General features: G+C 35.3%; 1 protein-coding gene across 1 annotated transcript; it reads right to left on the bottom strand.

Moving 5' to 3' along the window:
- Nucleotides 1-4,628: 4,628 nt before the first annotated feature.
- On the bottom strand, nt 4,629-10,109 carry LOC115967439 (PRKR-interacting protein 1). Its single transcript, XM_031086532.1, has 2 exons — nt 9,729-10,109; nt 4,629-5,214 (listed from the first exon to the last, which is right to left on the bottom strand). The coding sequence occupies exons 1-2, from the start codon at nt 9,951-9,953 to the stop codon at nt 4,942-4,944; spliced, it is 498 nt and encodes a 165-aa protein (XP_030942392.1). The 5' UTR covers nt 9,954-10,109; the 3' UTR covers nt 4,629-4,941.
- Nucleotides 10,110-16,031: the final 5,922 nt, after the last annotated feature.

Here is a 16,031-nt window from a genome sequence, read left to right as displayed (position 1 = left end):
AAAAAATAAATAAATAATTCACTAATCATAACAAAAACACATGTGACCCTTAAATTTTAATTCTCAGAAACGCAAAGCCCAGGACAGCACACATCACAATCAAATCCTTAATGGTCTATTTGGATTGAGGGGGAGAGAGAGGGGGAGTAGAGTAGAGTTGATCCAAAATTAGCCTATTTTCAGCTAACTCTATTCTACTCCCCCTTCCTCTCCCTTCAATCCAAATGGGCCCTAACCGAAAACCTATGAAGCACGGGTGCGTTTCGGGACTCGGGTGCGGGTGCGGGTGCGGGTGCGGGACTCGGCAATTTTTGAAAAAGTAGGGTGCGGGTGCGGCGGGACTCGGCGATTAAAAAATTATTAAAAATATTTTTATTTATATTTTCTATATATTTTTACTATTAAAATATTCTTAAAAAACACATTAATATACTTGATTCACAAAACAAAGAAAGAATAAGGCAAGAAACGCATCTGAGGCCAGAATTTCGGCCTCTCTGGCAATTTTCACGGCCGATTTCGGCCTGTTTCGGCCGATTCCGGCCGATTCCGGCATGTTTCGGCCGTATCGGTCGCCGGCCGATATGGCCGATACGGCCGATACGGACCGATTCGGCCCGATTTCGGCCGAGTCGGCCCGATTTCGGCCGCGTCGGCGCCGATTTTGGCCGCGTCGGCCCGCGTCGGCCCGAGTCGGGATCCGCCACGTGGCGCGACGCGGCACGACGCGGGACGGACGCGCGGTCTGCGGCGTCCCTCCCGCGTCGCCGCGTCCCGCCGCGTCGGACGCGGGTGCGCTGGCCTGGGAGCCGCGTCCGTGCATCCTTGCCGAAAACCTAAATTCCATTTTCTCTCCAATGCTCCATATTGTCTTCTTAGTGGTTAATTTCCACAAGTTATCCATCAGCATAATTCCTAATAAACAAGATGCTAATATCTTCATGGCAAAAAGTGTTTCACAAAGGGTCTGTTTGGTTAGGCGTTTTGGAAGCCTAAAAGCGCGTTTTTAAAACCCAAAACTCCATTTCACAATAGCAACTCCTCATAGCTTTTTTACAAACGCTCATTTTAAACCCAAAACACTGTTTTGCAACAACTTATCCAAATGCACCAATATTAAATACCCGTTTCCTCATGATCAAGATTTGTCAATTTCTTAAGGAAAATTATCCCACTAACACCATCTTCTCCATTATAGCAAAACAGAATCACAAAATATTACCAAGAAAACAGAAATTACCAAAAACAACAAGAGAATGAATCAGATACAAATAAAGAAGATGAGAAAATTACCTATTGAGAAGAGAAGCAGATTTGGCCCAGAAAAAGAGAATGACAACAAGAAGGAAAAGAACATTAGCCACAAAGGAGACAAGGTTATAGCCAGCTCGTTCGAAGAGGAACCACAAGGTCGACGTTGACATTAACACCACAACCCCACCGTACCATTTCTTCCATAGTATCACATCGGCAACTACCATTATCAAATCCAAGAAAACAAAGATTTTATACTACATACAATTAATCAATCAATCAATCGATTAACAAGAAGACCAAAAAGATTATGGGAAATTAGAAAAGAGAATCAATTATGGCAATCGATGACAAAGCAAGAATCGGATTCATGGATGAGCATGTAATATACGTAAATTCAAACATAGCTGTGTATATATGCATGATGAATATGAATATGAATATGTATGCATAGATTTGGAGAGAGAGAGAGAGAGAGAGAGGACCTGAGCCACCGCCAAGAGCTTGATGAACGTTTAAGCGACGAGGAGGATTGGATTCTACCATGGTGCTAAGCTTCTGTGATTAGGGTTTCAGAGAGAGAGAGAGAGAGATTGGGAGGGAGAGAGAGTGACAGTGAATACAAAAAACTGAAACCGCAGCAACTAGAAATATGGGAATTTTCTCAATCATAAAAAAAAAATAATAATAAAACAAAGAAAAATAGAAAAAGTAAAATATTTTGGCAAAATGTGAAAATGACAAAAGGCAAAATGTCTTTCAATACAAGGCTTGAGGAGTGATGACAAATTGACAATAGTGTGTGTTTCACTTTCCCATTTCCATCCCAAGACAAAAATCACAAATCAAACAATTTTATTATTTTAGTCCTTTATTAGTTATTACACAAGTTTGGGCCTTTTTTTTATATAAATTAAAAAAAAAAATTATTTGATAAAGTAAAATAACATTATTTTAAACTTAATTTGCTAAATAACTTCTCTTAAACTCGACTTTGGGAGAGATAATTTTGATTCTCGTCTCTCGTTCCACTGTGTTATGTTGATCTTTTATATTTGAAGTGAAACTAATATTTTCTAAAGGCAATTATATTTGAGATTCATATCTAATTAACATGTTGACTCAACATGATCCATAGAGAACTCATATTTTGGAAGATGAGTTTAATGTTTGAATTCATCTATTAGAGAGACAAATTTAAAAGCGATTATCTTACAAAATGATTTACAACATTACTGTTTTAGTAAATAATTTTTAAAATGTATTATTCAACAAAAATGGCCTACATATTTGGATGGCATTCAAATAGCTCAATGTGTTGCCACTAGAATGATCCCCAAATAACATTAAAATGCGTGGCATATAACTTTATTTAGACTATTTTATTGTTTTATTTGGACAGATACAATAGTATTTTAAACTTATGATGTTCATTCTATGATAAATGTTTTTTTATTAGTAGACTAAGTGTGTTTTTGGGAAGTAATGAAAATTATAAATTATTTCACTAGTCAGCTTATTTTTGCTACTATTCATGAGCTTCACTGTATAATTTCAAGTAATTTTTATCTTTATCTATAATACTTTTATGGTATTATTATTTATAGTACTTTCAGTAATAAATTTTCAGTTTCAACAAAATAAACAGTATCTAAACATACCCTAACACACCAATAAGTTTTTTGTGCACAAATAGATTGAACCCCAAATAAAATCTTCAACAATAAAAAAATAAATAAATAAAATTATACCAGTTAAATTAACTGAAAGCTATAATATATAACTTTGTTAATCATTTGAATTATATAACTTTGTTAAGAAGCTGAAGTTACTTTAAGATCACTCAATTGCTTAAAAGATATTAAAGTTAGTTGGAAATAAGCCAATGAGCCAATTTGCCTTTTGGACACTCATGTGGTCATTTTTTTTGGAAACCCACTCATGTAGTCATTTGCATTGTGCAGGTTCAAGTCAGGTAATAGTACATTACGTCCTTTTCATGAAGCGGGCTTCTCACAAACCAATAATAATAAGTCCATATGACAAGTTTATAAGATATTTACTAAGACAGTATAATAAAAATAAAAATTTGAAACGAACCCCTTGAGCTAAATTGGACCTACAAACCAGGCTCAATTCTTAAGCCCATGAGTATTCCAAATCCAAGTCCTTTGCTAAGAAGTCAGGTGAGAATCACATGTTCAAATAACTAATGTCTTATTTTTAAGGAGTGCATTTGGAGGAAATTTCACCAATTTAGGTGAGAGAAAAACTGTCCATACTGCAACACAATTTGTAACCCATATAGAAATTGAATGTGATTTCAAGTTTCAACCATCGGAATCAACGATTCTCAAAAAAAGAAAAACCAACGGAATCAACATAGTGATGAGCCATTATGTAAAACTTCTTTCTTTTATGGCAATAAAAAAGAGAGACTACCAGACAGTATATAAAAAAATAGATCATCTCCATTTTAGTGCGATTGGTGAGAATGACTATACATATGGTTGGTCATATCAACCTCCAAGTTGACCATCCACCGCTCATATTATAAAGCATATTTTTGTTGTTAGGTAACTTCTTACCTAGCACCTTCTTACCAAATTATATTTCGTAAAAAGATGAAAAAATAACCATTTTTATTTTATAATTCCTCTTGCTTAAAATAATAAGAAAAAGACAGTTCAATGACAATTGTAATCTACACATACCAAATTATATTTGGTAAAAAATAAGAAAAAATAACCATTTTTATTTTATAATTCCTCTTGCTTAAAATAATAAGAAAAAGACAGTTCAATGACAATTGTAATCTACACATACCAAATTATATTTGGTAAAAATAAGAAAAAACAACCATTTTTATTTTATAATTCCTCTTGCTTAAACTAATAAGAAAAAACAGTTCAATGACAATAGTAATTTACACATGAAAAGTGACTCAGTCAAGTCTTGATTGAATCCCAACTCATACTCATGTAGAAAGGGGGAATATTAGACAAGGAAAAGAAGTATGTCCTCATGTATGTCCTATTGCAGAGAGAGAGAGAGAGAGAAGGATTTAAGTTATACTAGTCTAACTTTAATAATGTTGAACTATTTAATAATTTTGACAAATCCACTATTTGCTTGAAATGAAATTGGATAAGCGTGTTAGAAAACATAGTGTATCAGAGTACCCTAAGTTGGCATCCTAAAAGTCATTTTGCAGGTACATAAAAGCACATTCAAGAATAATTCATTTATTATTTTCTTTTCTTGTTTGCAAACCATTTTATTATTTTCTGAAGTCCAGAATATTCTGCAATATGTGCATGTTGGACTTGTTACGATGCCAAGTTTAGGGTACCTAAAAATAACAACAACAAAAAAACACAATTATCCTCTACAACTGCTATTGAATAGAAGAGAAAGCAGTCCATCAGCAAAGACGGATAGCAATTGTTTAATTAAATCAACTATTTTCACTTTATCTAATCCGCAGGTACATACAGGGGACTTCAGCTTCCACAAATGACAAACGGTAGAATACAGGAACTGAAATCCATGAAGTGGCATAACCCATTGCCCTTTTACTTGAAGATGCTTATGTAAAATCTTGAACAAGAGTTGAAAATCAGACTTCAGTAAAAGCTTTAAATCATTCATTTTACTACCTCTTCACCAATATCAGAGTCTCCTCATTCATTCTTCTGCCTCCCCGATATCAGAGTCCCCTTCATCATCTGAAGACTCTTCTTTCTGAGGCTCTTCTGCTCCTGAATTTACTTTTATTTTCTTCTCCTTTTTCCTTTGCCTTTTCTTTTGACGTTTTGCACGCTTCTTTGCGGTACGTTCCTCAGCAGCTTTCAGTCTTTCCTCCCTTCTCATATTGAATTCAGCCACTTCTTTCTTTATCTGGTAGTCAGCATCCATCCTAGAAAGCCGATCTTGCTCTTTTCGTCTCATCTGGCGATACTGTAGTAAGAGCCAAAAAAGGAATAAGTACAAATTTATCAGCAAGCTTCTCCATCTATTCATAACCTCTCTCACATCACATCATGCAAAAAGTATACATATGAGATACTTTTTTTTTTGGTAAGATTATTTACATAACAAGGGGAATTAGAATCCACAATCTAAGCCTCCACTCTTATGAGGGAGGAGGTGTTATTTGAGTGAGGGCTCATTGGCAGAATGAGATATGATATCAACATGTTTAAAATTAGTTTATCATAGAACTAAAATTATAATACAAGAATACAGTTTGAACAGATTTGAAGCATCACTAATACAATAACAGACAGGGTTCAACCTTTTGTTTTTACAACAAACAAGGCCTGAATCCCAAAATTTTGGGGTCGGCTATGGATCATCAACATATTAGTTAGGGTTGATTATGTGTATTATTTATCTCCATTCTACTCTATCAAAAGTCACATTCTATGTTACTCCCATAATTGATATGTTCTTTTTTATTACTTCTATTGATGTGATTTTTCGTCTTCCTCTACTTATTTTTTGTTCCCTCAACTTAGATAAACTTGCTCTTTTCTGCAATAGGAGCTACTCCTATCTTTAGGCAAATTTCCTCATTTCAAATCCTATCTACTTCCACTTTTCCATCTTAGCATTCTCATTTCAGTAATACTCATTTATGAATATGTTGCTTCTTAACAACCTAACATTTGGTGTCATAAAGCATAGCTGGTCATATAGCAGTCTTATAAAAAATTTCTTTTAAATTAATGGGAATGCTACGATCGCACAACACTTGTAATGTGCTGCTCCACTTCATTTAAAAAAAGATATAAAATAAAATAAAAGTGGCAACACTTCTTAACAGGTTAGGGATTAAGAATCCTACTGAACATCACATCTTTATCAAATGCTTAACACCTGATGGTCTTTCCAACTTTCCCCCAACTTACAACTGCATACACATGCACTTGCACGTATATAAATTTACATATGTATTTAGTTTTGGAAGGAAAAAAATACATAAACTTAACTGTTCATTTGCCTACCAGAGCGCTGAAACCACACCGAGCCAACCACTACCAGCTTAGGTGGTTGATGACCACTTCCGGTTCAGCAGTCAATTGGTTTTTCCCAAAACCAACATCAGCGGTTTGGCTATCAGCCTTGTGTTTTAAAACCAGCCAATAACTGACCGTATATAATATTATATATTATTTAACTCTTATATTATATATATAATGCAATCTATAAAAATGATTTTTTTTAGTGATCAAATAATATATACGTGTGTGTGATCAAATAATATATTTGTGTGTGTGTATATTAAAGCATACAACATCATTTTTTAGAACCATTTTCATCTCGTTTCTTCCCTTCATGCCACCACTATCTCCCTCAGCCTCTCTCTCTCTCCTCATCTCAGCATTCATCACCATTCCCATCATTTTGTTGCATCCCACTTCCTTGCCAGGTCATCCCTCAAGTAAATGTCATTGTTCCCGTCGATTGGCCTACAGCAACCAAGCCAGGCCACACCGCACTGAGCATAATAAAATCAACCCCAGTGCAGCTGGCCAACCACCCTTCCATGGTGCAGCACAGTGGGGGGTTTTTTGAGAAACTGACCCTTGCAGTGCAGTGCAAAATAGTCTGTTACACCAACCGCACCATGAACACCTCTAATAGTGTTAGAGTGCACCTGAATTTATGACCTATTGACTAGCATGGAGCTGGATCCAATGTTAGATATAAATCAAATTACTCAAATGACCTAAGAAATTGAGTACCAATCTACAGTCAGATCAGTTTCTGGCTCATACATTTGAGAATTGAACAAACAAAATTAATCTAAGGGTCCGTTTGGATACAGCTGAAAACTGAAAAACACTGTAGCGAAATAATTTTTAAATGTGTGAATAGTATCGTGGGACCCATTTTTAATGAAAAAGTTGCTGAAAAGTGAAATTTGTGGGTCCGTGAACAGTACACGATGTGCTGTGATTGGTCCAAAAAAATTTGAAAAGTCAAAGTTTGCGGCTACTGTTCATTGAACAGTGCATGAACAGTAGCCGCAACACCCAAAACGCTCCAAAACGCGTGAAAAAAAAAAAAAAAAAAAAAAAAAAGTAGACAAAACGCAAACGCAGTTTTTTTCAGCCGAATCCAAACGCTCTCTAAGGATTAAATTTCCTCCCTTGCAACCCAGAAGCATTTTATTATAATATTTGCATGTCATTATGTATACTGGGTATCTATCTTTCTTGCTACTAAACATTCAGTATCTAGAAATTACTTTTCTTTTCTAAATTTTACTTACAAAAAGCTAAAAAGATTTTTTATGCATTTTGCTGCAAAATTTTACCTCTTGAAAACAGCCCAAGTACAAAGTCTATATATATATATATATATATTTTCTGTGTTTATGCTCCCTAGTTCTCCATTAAATTTCAGAATACCCATAATCTACATATTTTTTTGATCTACACACACCAGTCAATTTTGAACCCATCATCTCACCCTCAACCTTGCTCTTATAAAGGGAGGAAATAACATTTGAGCTAGAGCTCATTGACACCCAAAATCCGCAAATCAAAGAAGTTGTAACGCCAAACCTTTTTTCTTTTTTTAAGTAAGATATATATCTTATACGTAGCACAAAATAAACTAGGTCATGACCAACAACTCTTCCATCTTTACACATGAAGCACCTGCAAAATAGTCCACATGGACAACTGATAGCTAGTTACCTCTACCCAGGACTCCATATGATATACACACACAAACTCATACAAGGAGAACACAAAGCCCAAACCTTCTTCATCCTTGCTGCCGGTGCCACTCGAAAAAGCCTATTCCATATTTTCACCAACTGCTTTGCTCAAAACATCCTCTACTCTTCAAAACCAAACATAAACTTTTCTTTGATGGATAAAAAACAGCCCACATACCCATATTCAAATTGAACTAATGAAGTAACCCTCATTCCTTTATTATGAGCGGAGGAGGCACTTTCTCCTCATGGAGTTACCCTTCATTCCTTCATTATGAGCAAAAGCACTTTCTCCTCCAAATAAATTGGCACCAATTACAGCCCTTAATCGTTAATTCTTATCAATCATGGCTACTTAGTCGCTGGTCTACTTTGTGAAGCATGAGTAGTTAGAACTTAAGCATTACAATAACAAGGCCTTAGTCACAAATGTTTGGGTCGGTTATGGATCCTCAATAGATTAATTAGAACTTAAATATTGATAATTAAAATTTTCAAAATTAAATTTCTTTAGATTAATGCATTAAAATACATTACAATATAAATCTATATTTCAGCATCATATTCTAATTTAATAAACGATATCTTCCTCCATCACACCTCACACTAAGCCCAAACTGACAACCTAAAGCGGCTCCATGTTTCCACCAGTGGATTCCCATTCATTCATCACTATTGACCTCATTGATTTGTGCCCATACAAAGAAACACCTAATCACATGGAATAATCATGATAATCAATACATAAATGAATCTCTTATACTAGATACAGCACACATAGTACTGAACCAAATTCATTGAGGGCATTAATATAAATTAGCGAAACTTGATGGAAGCCCCTACTTTTGCTCCAGCACAGCACCTGCGTACAAAACTTGGCTAGGTTTACACAAAGGAATTTAATGTTTTCCACTCTTTTCTTTATATGAATTTCAATTAATTGCCCCTATTGTCTAACCTAATAATCGACTTAGGCACCAAGGAGTGACAAACCAACTCCTCATCTTCTGCTGCTTTTGACATCCATAGGTCAAATTAGATATGTAATTATTGCAGATTTATCTAAACAACCAAGCATTTGCATCGGGCATCCAAGGGATGAACCCAGTTTTTTTTTTTTTTTTTTTTAACAAAGGGAACCTTTCTAAAGAAGATCCCTTTGGACTCCTCTCTAGATAGTAATACCTATGAGCAGCTTATGTCACCAGTCAGAACCAGTTTCCGGGTAATCTTGGGGCATTCGCCCCTGACAAGCTAAGCGGTTTAAGCTCATGCCCAAGAGCCGAGGACCAGCAAAAATTCCACAACCAAATATCTTTTCACATCAATATCTTTATAATACCACTTTCTTTAATACTAACTACAGGTACAAATCATCTAATCATTTTAATCTCTTTCCTATTCTATTCTCTAACAACAATGAAGCCCCCCAAAATGCCTTTACTACCCCACCAACAAAACTTTTGGTTACGCCTCTACCAGTCTACCTTACCAATTCACTATGTCTTAGGTGCTTACATAACCAAAACCAGCTCATGACACACAAATTCAGTACCGTCCTCGTAATTCTATAGCCCATAATGCATACACACAATCTCCATATATGTAATCTAACAAATTCAATGACAAAGCAACTAAATGCAGCAAATCCCCAAATCAATAACTCAAAAAGAAAAAGGAAAATTTAGCTATTAGCACACGAATTTTCAGCCTAATAAATTGAAAGCTATCGAAAATATACCTGGTGGAAGTCACCGGAGCCTGAGCCAGCGGAGCTACCGGAAGTGTTACTGACACGGACAGGAACGTTGTCAATGATCCGCCGGAGCTTGATTTCGAGGTCCTCCTCTTCCTCCTTGTAAACAGGCGGCGTGTACTCCACAATCGCGTTCGACTCCGCCGCATGCTTCGGCTTCTCCGCCGCCACCACTTGAAGGTTGCCGCCGTCCTTGGGTCTGTTCATCATGTTCGCCGTCGTCAAAAACCAAACCCTAATTTGCAATTCGTAGTTCGGAATTTGGTAATTTTGAGAAGGAAATTGGTTTTAGGGTTTAATGGGTTTTGGTGGAAAGGGTTTGAAAGTGCGTGTGAATTTAGCGCCAGTTTTATTACCGCGTTCCTATTGTCTATTGTATTTGTATTGTAGAGTTGTAGAAGGCAACAACTAGTTTTATTACCGCGGTTAAATTATACGTAGAATAGAAGATTATCCAAGTAAAATGTTTTCAATTATAAATAAATTATATAGATTTTATTATAAATATTTTCTTAATATATATATATATATATAGAGAGAGAGAGAGAGAGAGAGAGAGAGAGAGAGAGAGAGATTATAAATAAATTATAATTGATGGTTTTATATATTAAAAAAAAAAAATTTTGGGAGGAGGTCTATATTAACTACTAGTTGCTAACCTACGCGATGCACGGAATAGTTAAATAAAAATTAAAAATATTTATTTTACTTAGGCCGTGTTTGGTTTCCGTAAAATATTTTCCGGAAAATAAGTATTTTCCGGAAATTTATTTTCGGGAAAGGAAAATATTTTCAAGTGTTTGGTTGCATTTCAAAAAATATTTTGGAAAATATTTTTCTGGTGTTTGGTTGTATTCTTGAAAATGCTCTAGAAAGCCCATTTTTATCATGTTTCTCACATTTTGTCACATTTTCTCAGCTTCCAAACAAATATTAATATCATTTCTCAGTAAATAAACACAAAAGAAACAAATCCCAACAAAAAAAATTCATCAAATCTGGTCAAATTGAGAGAGAGAGAGAGAGGTGACTGGGTTCGATGAATGGGGACGACGAAGCAGGATCGGGGACGACGAATTTGGGTCGAGGACAAAACCCAAATTCATCAAAACCCAAAAGAAACAAAAGAAACAAAACCCAAATTCTCAATACCCAACAAAAATAGCACGAGAACGATTGGTTTTGGGTGGATCAGTGCTGGGGTGCGACGATCTTGCCGGTGGTGCGATCGGCGCGATGAGGGTCTGAGATGGTGCGATTGAATGGGTTTTTTGGGTTTGACGAATGGGTTTTCTGGGTTTGACGAATGGGTTTTCTGGGTTTGACGAATGGGTTTGGGCATTGCTCGACGAACGAGCTCGGTCTTGGGTTTCTGGGTTCGTCGGAGTCGATTTCTGGGTTCATCGGAGTCGGTTTCTGGGTTCGGTCTCTTCTTTCTCTCTCTCTCTCTCTCTCTCTCTCTCTCTCTCTGTGCGCAGGCGCAATCTCACTCTCACTCAGCTTTCTCTCTGTTTTTCGGAAAATGATATTTGAAGGTAAAATAAAAACGAAAATCATTTTACACCCCAACACACAGTCAACTGAAAAGCATTTCCGGAAAATTTATTTTCCATGCGCAACCAAACACCCTCATTTACGGAAAAGCATTTCCAGAAATGATTTTCACCCAAAACAAACACAGCTTTAAAGGTCTATGACTTGACTTAAAAAAATGTATAACTTGAAAATGAATGAAAATATGTAATTTTTTGTTCAATATAATGGTTTAAAAAAAATTCTTTTTCTTTCATATCATTGGTTGCACATAACACATCCCGATGAGGCTATTTTATGGTGATGACTTCACACAATACTCAACTGTAATTAAATCTACTATTCACCACCAATCTAATCTATGTTATCTTGATAGTAGATTTACAAATTACATTCTCATATCCTCCATCATTTAGAAGGTAACTAGAGTAATGATTGTATATAATGTATAAATTTTATTCTTTTCCAATATAAAATTATTATGATAGATGATTAAAATAATTAAAATAAAATATAATGTTCTAGAAATTTTTTGAAATAGAATTTTAAATTTCTTAAAACTTAGTTAATAGAGTTTCTATTTTACCTAAAAGTGAACTATTATAATTAATGAGAATTTAACCAAGATAATCAAAGGCCCAATTTTTATTCTGTAGCATAGGATGTTACAGTTAGATCCGTAATATATGTAATACGTTAGTCCATTATGATAGTTCCAAATAATATCCTAATACCTATTTATAAGAGTTTTCTTTTTTAATGATGCCATAAAGGATGGAGTTTATTAGAAGTTATTTAAGATCCAACGTATCCAATAATTTAAAAATAAAAATAAATTCAAAAGTATTTTAATTGTAAATTTTTTTAATCATAAAATAGACTCTATCTAAACTCTAAAGGAAAGCATTCCGAATGATCACATCATTGATACCATAACATGATGATTGCAAATAGCAATATTATTATTCATGATTAATAGATGAACAATGAAACTATGAATTAAAAATTTAACAATTCAAACACCAAGTTTAAACTACAACAACACATATACAAAAGACTCTCAATATTGGAACATATTTCTTCTGCCATTTTCATTATTCAATCAAAACCAAAGTTTCAAAAATAATTCTAATTCAATTAAATCCAATACATACATACACATGAACGTAAAGAATTTCAAAAATAAAAACAACAATCTCCAAAAGCCTTTGCCTAATACAATTACTATTTTTTTTTTTTTTAGATTGTGCATTTTTTAATTCTTTTTCCTTTTATGTTTCATCAAACTTTTTCTAATTGACCAAAATATCTCTCATATATGTTAACATTAAACCTGATAAAAAAACTTTACATACCTTTTGTTTTGAAGGCGCTCCAAGAACTAAAATCAATGCAAGAGATTGTACAACAGAGTGGTGTTGGAAGTGTAGAAGTAGTTTTCTTAAATAGGAGAGAGTACGGACCGTGGGAGAGTGTTATTGTATTTAGCTAGAAGTCTAACTTGCGTTAGGTTTTATTTTATTTTATTTTTTTAAGTAGAAAGAGTATGTGGAGTCTAGGGACGGTGGGAGAGTATTGTAGAGAGAAGTGTTTGTTTTATATTTTGTAACTACTACCCAAGAAACATAATAGTATCTCTAAATTAATTGAGAAAACTGAACAACAATCATACCAAAGAAATTCAAAACGTTTACTTAGATGCCAAAACAAACGAACACATTTTTCTTTGTTTTTAAATATAAAGGTGCCACAACTTTATATAGTCACGTGGCGCAGTAAGGAGGGGTCAATAAAGTCAAATGTTTCAACTATTAGATATTATATAGATATAGATATAGATGTGGCAAACTCTGGAGAGGTTAACAAAAAGTTAAAGGCTTTTGTTTTACATAAATTTTAAAAATATAATTTTTTGATAATATAATCAAATCTAATAACAAATAAAATAGTAAAAATATTTTTAAAAATTAAGTTATATGGACAATGTATATTATGTAATTTTTTTTTTTTTTTTTGCAAAAAAAGATATTATAAAATATTTTTAAAAAGTGTGGCAAGTTTTAAATTTCTAAAAGCTCTTAGTAGTAAAATTGTAATTTTATTTTATTTATATATGTGTGTGTGTGTGTGGGGCACTTAAAAATCTTTCAATTATATTTGCTAACATGTATAGTAGTAGAAGTGCTAATCATATATAATTTCTTGTATATATGACCAAAAACAAATTCCATAAATTATAAATATGTAAGTATTTAGACTGCAATTTAAATTTTTACTTATAAATTACCAATCATAGCCATTTTAATGTTGCCATAAGTGAGGAAATAATTTGCATAATCAATTAAGAACCCCAAATTAAAAAATATATCAATAATCAAGATGAATTGTGTAAGGACCTGATTTGATCCATAGCCCAAAAGATTTGGACAATAGCCCAATAAGCCAAAAACAATAGATTTGTTAAAGAGTGAATTTGTTACCGAATGTTAAGATACAGATCATGATAGGCTGGTTGGTGTTGGAATGACTAAAGCAAACAAGCTGAAAAGAAAAACACTCCTCGGTCAAGTCCGAGGATGGTATGTTCTTATATATATATATATATATATATATATATATATTTCTTTTAGACTTAAAAAAATATTCAAGTTCTTGGTTACAGAATAGGTTTTCTTTCTTGTTTCTCATGACCCCTTATGTAATGGAATCCTTCCCCTTTTATACTCCCTTCCCTTCTTTCATCTTAGCCTTCCAAGTGTAGATCAGATTGCTAATCTCTTTGATACTTGTCCCATCAACACCTTCTTGAAATCTTTGTGGATAGCTGTGAGGCTAGAAATCACTATTCAGGTCTCACTTCCATGTTAATGCGGTTAGTTGGCTAGGTGTAGAGCATTCAATGCAGTGGTAGCAACTTGCTTCCCAGATATTTCTCAATTCTTTGTTTACTCACCTCTCTCTAAAGCTTATCCTCCCAAGCACGGTTGCCCACTGCCCAGTACTTGATGGGTGGTCGGACTTTAGGCTTCAACTTTGTTGGTCGAGGAAGGGTGGCTCCTCGGACAACGTCACCTATTTATTATGACTAGACCTCTTCCTCACATTAACAATCTGCTTGTCTTCACTAATACTTGTTTGTCCTCGGGCTCTTTGAGGTCCTCGAGTGCGGCCCGCGGCCTACAGCCCAATATCCTTATTTGGGCATTTCATCCGTACAATAGCCCCTCGAAACCTTGTTATTTCTTTCACTTAAGAGAAAAATGGGGTTTCGACCTTGTGTTACTGCACCTCCCACACTTATGACTTTTCCACCCATGTGAGTGTCTTTTCACCTGCAATAAGCACGCCCTTGACGCTTCAGCATCTAGGACGCTTCAACATTTACTCTGCATGACGCCATGTCCCCCATATTCTACGATGTGATGAAAATCTTACGGTTGAGATTTTCTATGGGGATTCAAGCGGGAACTTTCCCGCTTTCTTTCCCCTCCTATATAAATTGCTCAAAGAATCCAGATGCCCTACTTTTTGAATCTTCAACTCTCAAGAACCAGTCCAAGATGCTCTTTCCCATATTTTTGTAAGTAACCTTTAGCCCACCTACTTATATTTAGGACATTTTCTTCCTCGGCCTTCTAATTTTCACCTTATTCTTCTAACATCCTCCACTCACGTCTCAAATGGGTAGATTTGCTAGCTTGGTAGACATCCCGAAAGGCATAGAGAGCTTTAAGGCCCGTTATAACATACCAGCTGGGATTTCAATTCGGCATTGCCTTCAATGAGAATGGCATGCCTTGAGATTAGAAGGAGAGGTGGTAATCCGTATGATTGTCTTCATAGAGGGAGGGATGAGGATCCCTATAAGTAGAGTAGCTAGGGATTTCTTGATTGCTCGTCGACTTTGCCCTACCCAGTGTTCCCCAAACATGTTTAGGATACTAGGTAGTGTAAACGCCCTTAACGAAAAGATGAGTGTAAACCTCACCCATCACGATGTTAATTGGGTATATAACTGCAAGCTCCTTAAGAGTTAGGGGTACTACCTTAAAACTAGGGTCCCTGAAGTTAGACTCATCTCGTGTCTTCCCGAAACTAATAAGGGCATGGACCAAGATTTTCTAATTATCTCGGGTGAGTGACATGATAGACTTCATTGCCCAACACGAGAGGGGAAACCAAGTGGGGTACTTAGGTTTAGGTTTCTTATTTTAACAATGCACACTTTACACTAATAGTTTCTTGTTCTTCTTCTTGTAGTTCGTAAATTAACTTTTCTCTATTTAACAAATTCTCATTCTAATGACACTTTTATCTTTGGGATTCTTACAGATAAACAATTTACAGCCCCCAATTTTAGCTTTGTCAACGAGCCCGACCTCACCAGGATACTCCAGTCCGAAATTTTCTTTCATACGGATGGACAACTGCGGACCACCCACGTCATCCTTGGGTACAAGCCGATCTCTACAAGTTTCCAGTCCACTAAATATGTCATAAAGGCGAAAGATCCACGGCTACAACAAATCAACATCGCAATACCTGGCTTTCTTGGCAGTGCTCCCCCTGCAGGCATTGCTCCCCCTACAGGCATTCACCCAATTGAATTGCCAATTCAACGAGCTTCTAGGGAAGAAGTGACCTCCTAATACCTAGCTCTCGAGGAAGAGGTGACTAAAGTAATTGAGGTCACAGATTCCAAATAGGATTTTGAGGTTTTTGATCTGTCATCTCCCATCAAGTCTCCAAACGTTT

The sequence above is a fragment of the Quercus lobata genome, chromosome 11 (assembly GCF_001633185.2).
Source record: "Quercus lobata isolate SW786 chromosome 11, ValleyOak3.0 Primary Assembly, whole genome shotgun sequence".
Taxonomy (NCBI): Eukaryota; Viridiplantae; Streptophyta; class Magnoliopsida; order Fagales; family Fagaceae; genus Quercus; species Quercus lobata.
Note: the sequence above shows the minus strand (reverse complement) of the source record. Positions and strands in the feature narration are given on the sequence as shown.

What these genes read in the sequence shown, in the direction of transcription:
- LOC115967439 (XM_031086532.1), bottom strand. Translation starts at nt 9,953, where the DNA reads ATGATGAACAGACCCAAGGACGGCGGCAACCTTCAAGTGGTGGCGGCG. An exon ending in GCTCCGGTGACTTCCACCAG is followed by an intron (nt 5,215 to 9,728) that starts GTATATTTTCGA and finishes CTCTTACTACAG; the next exon opens with TATCGCCAGATGAGACGAAA.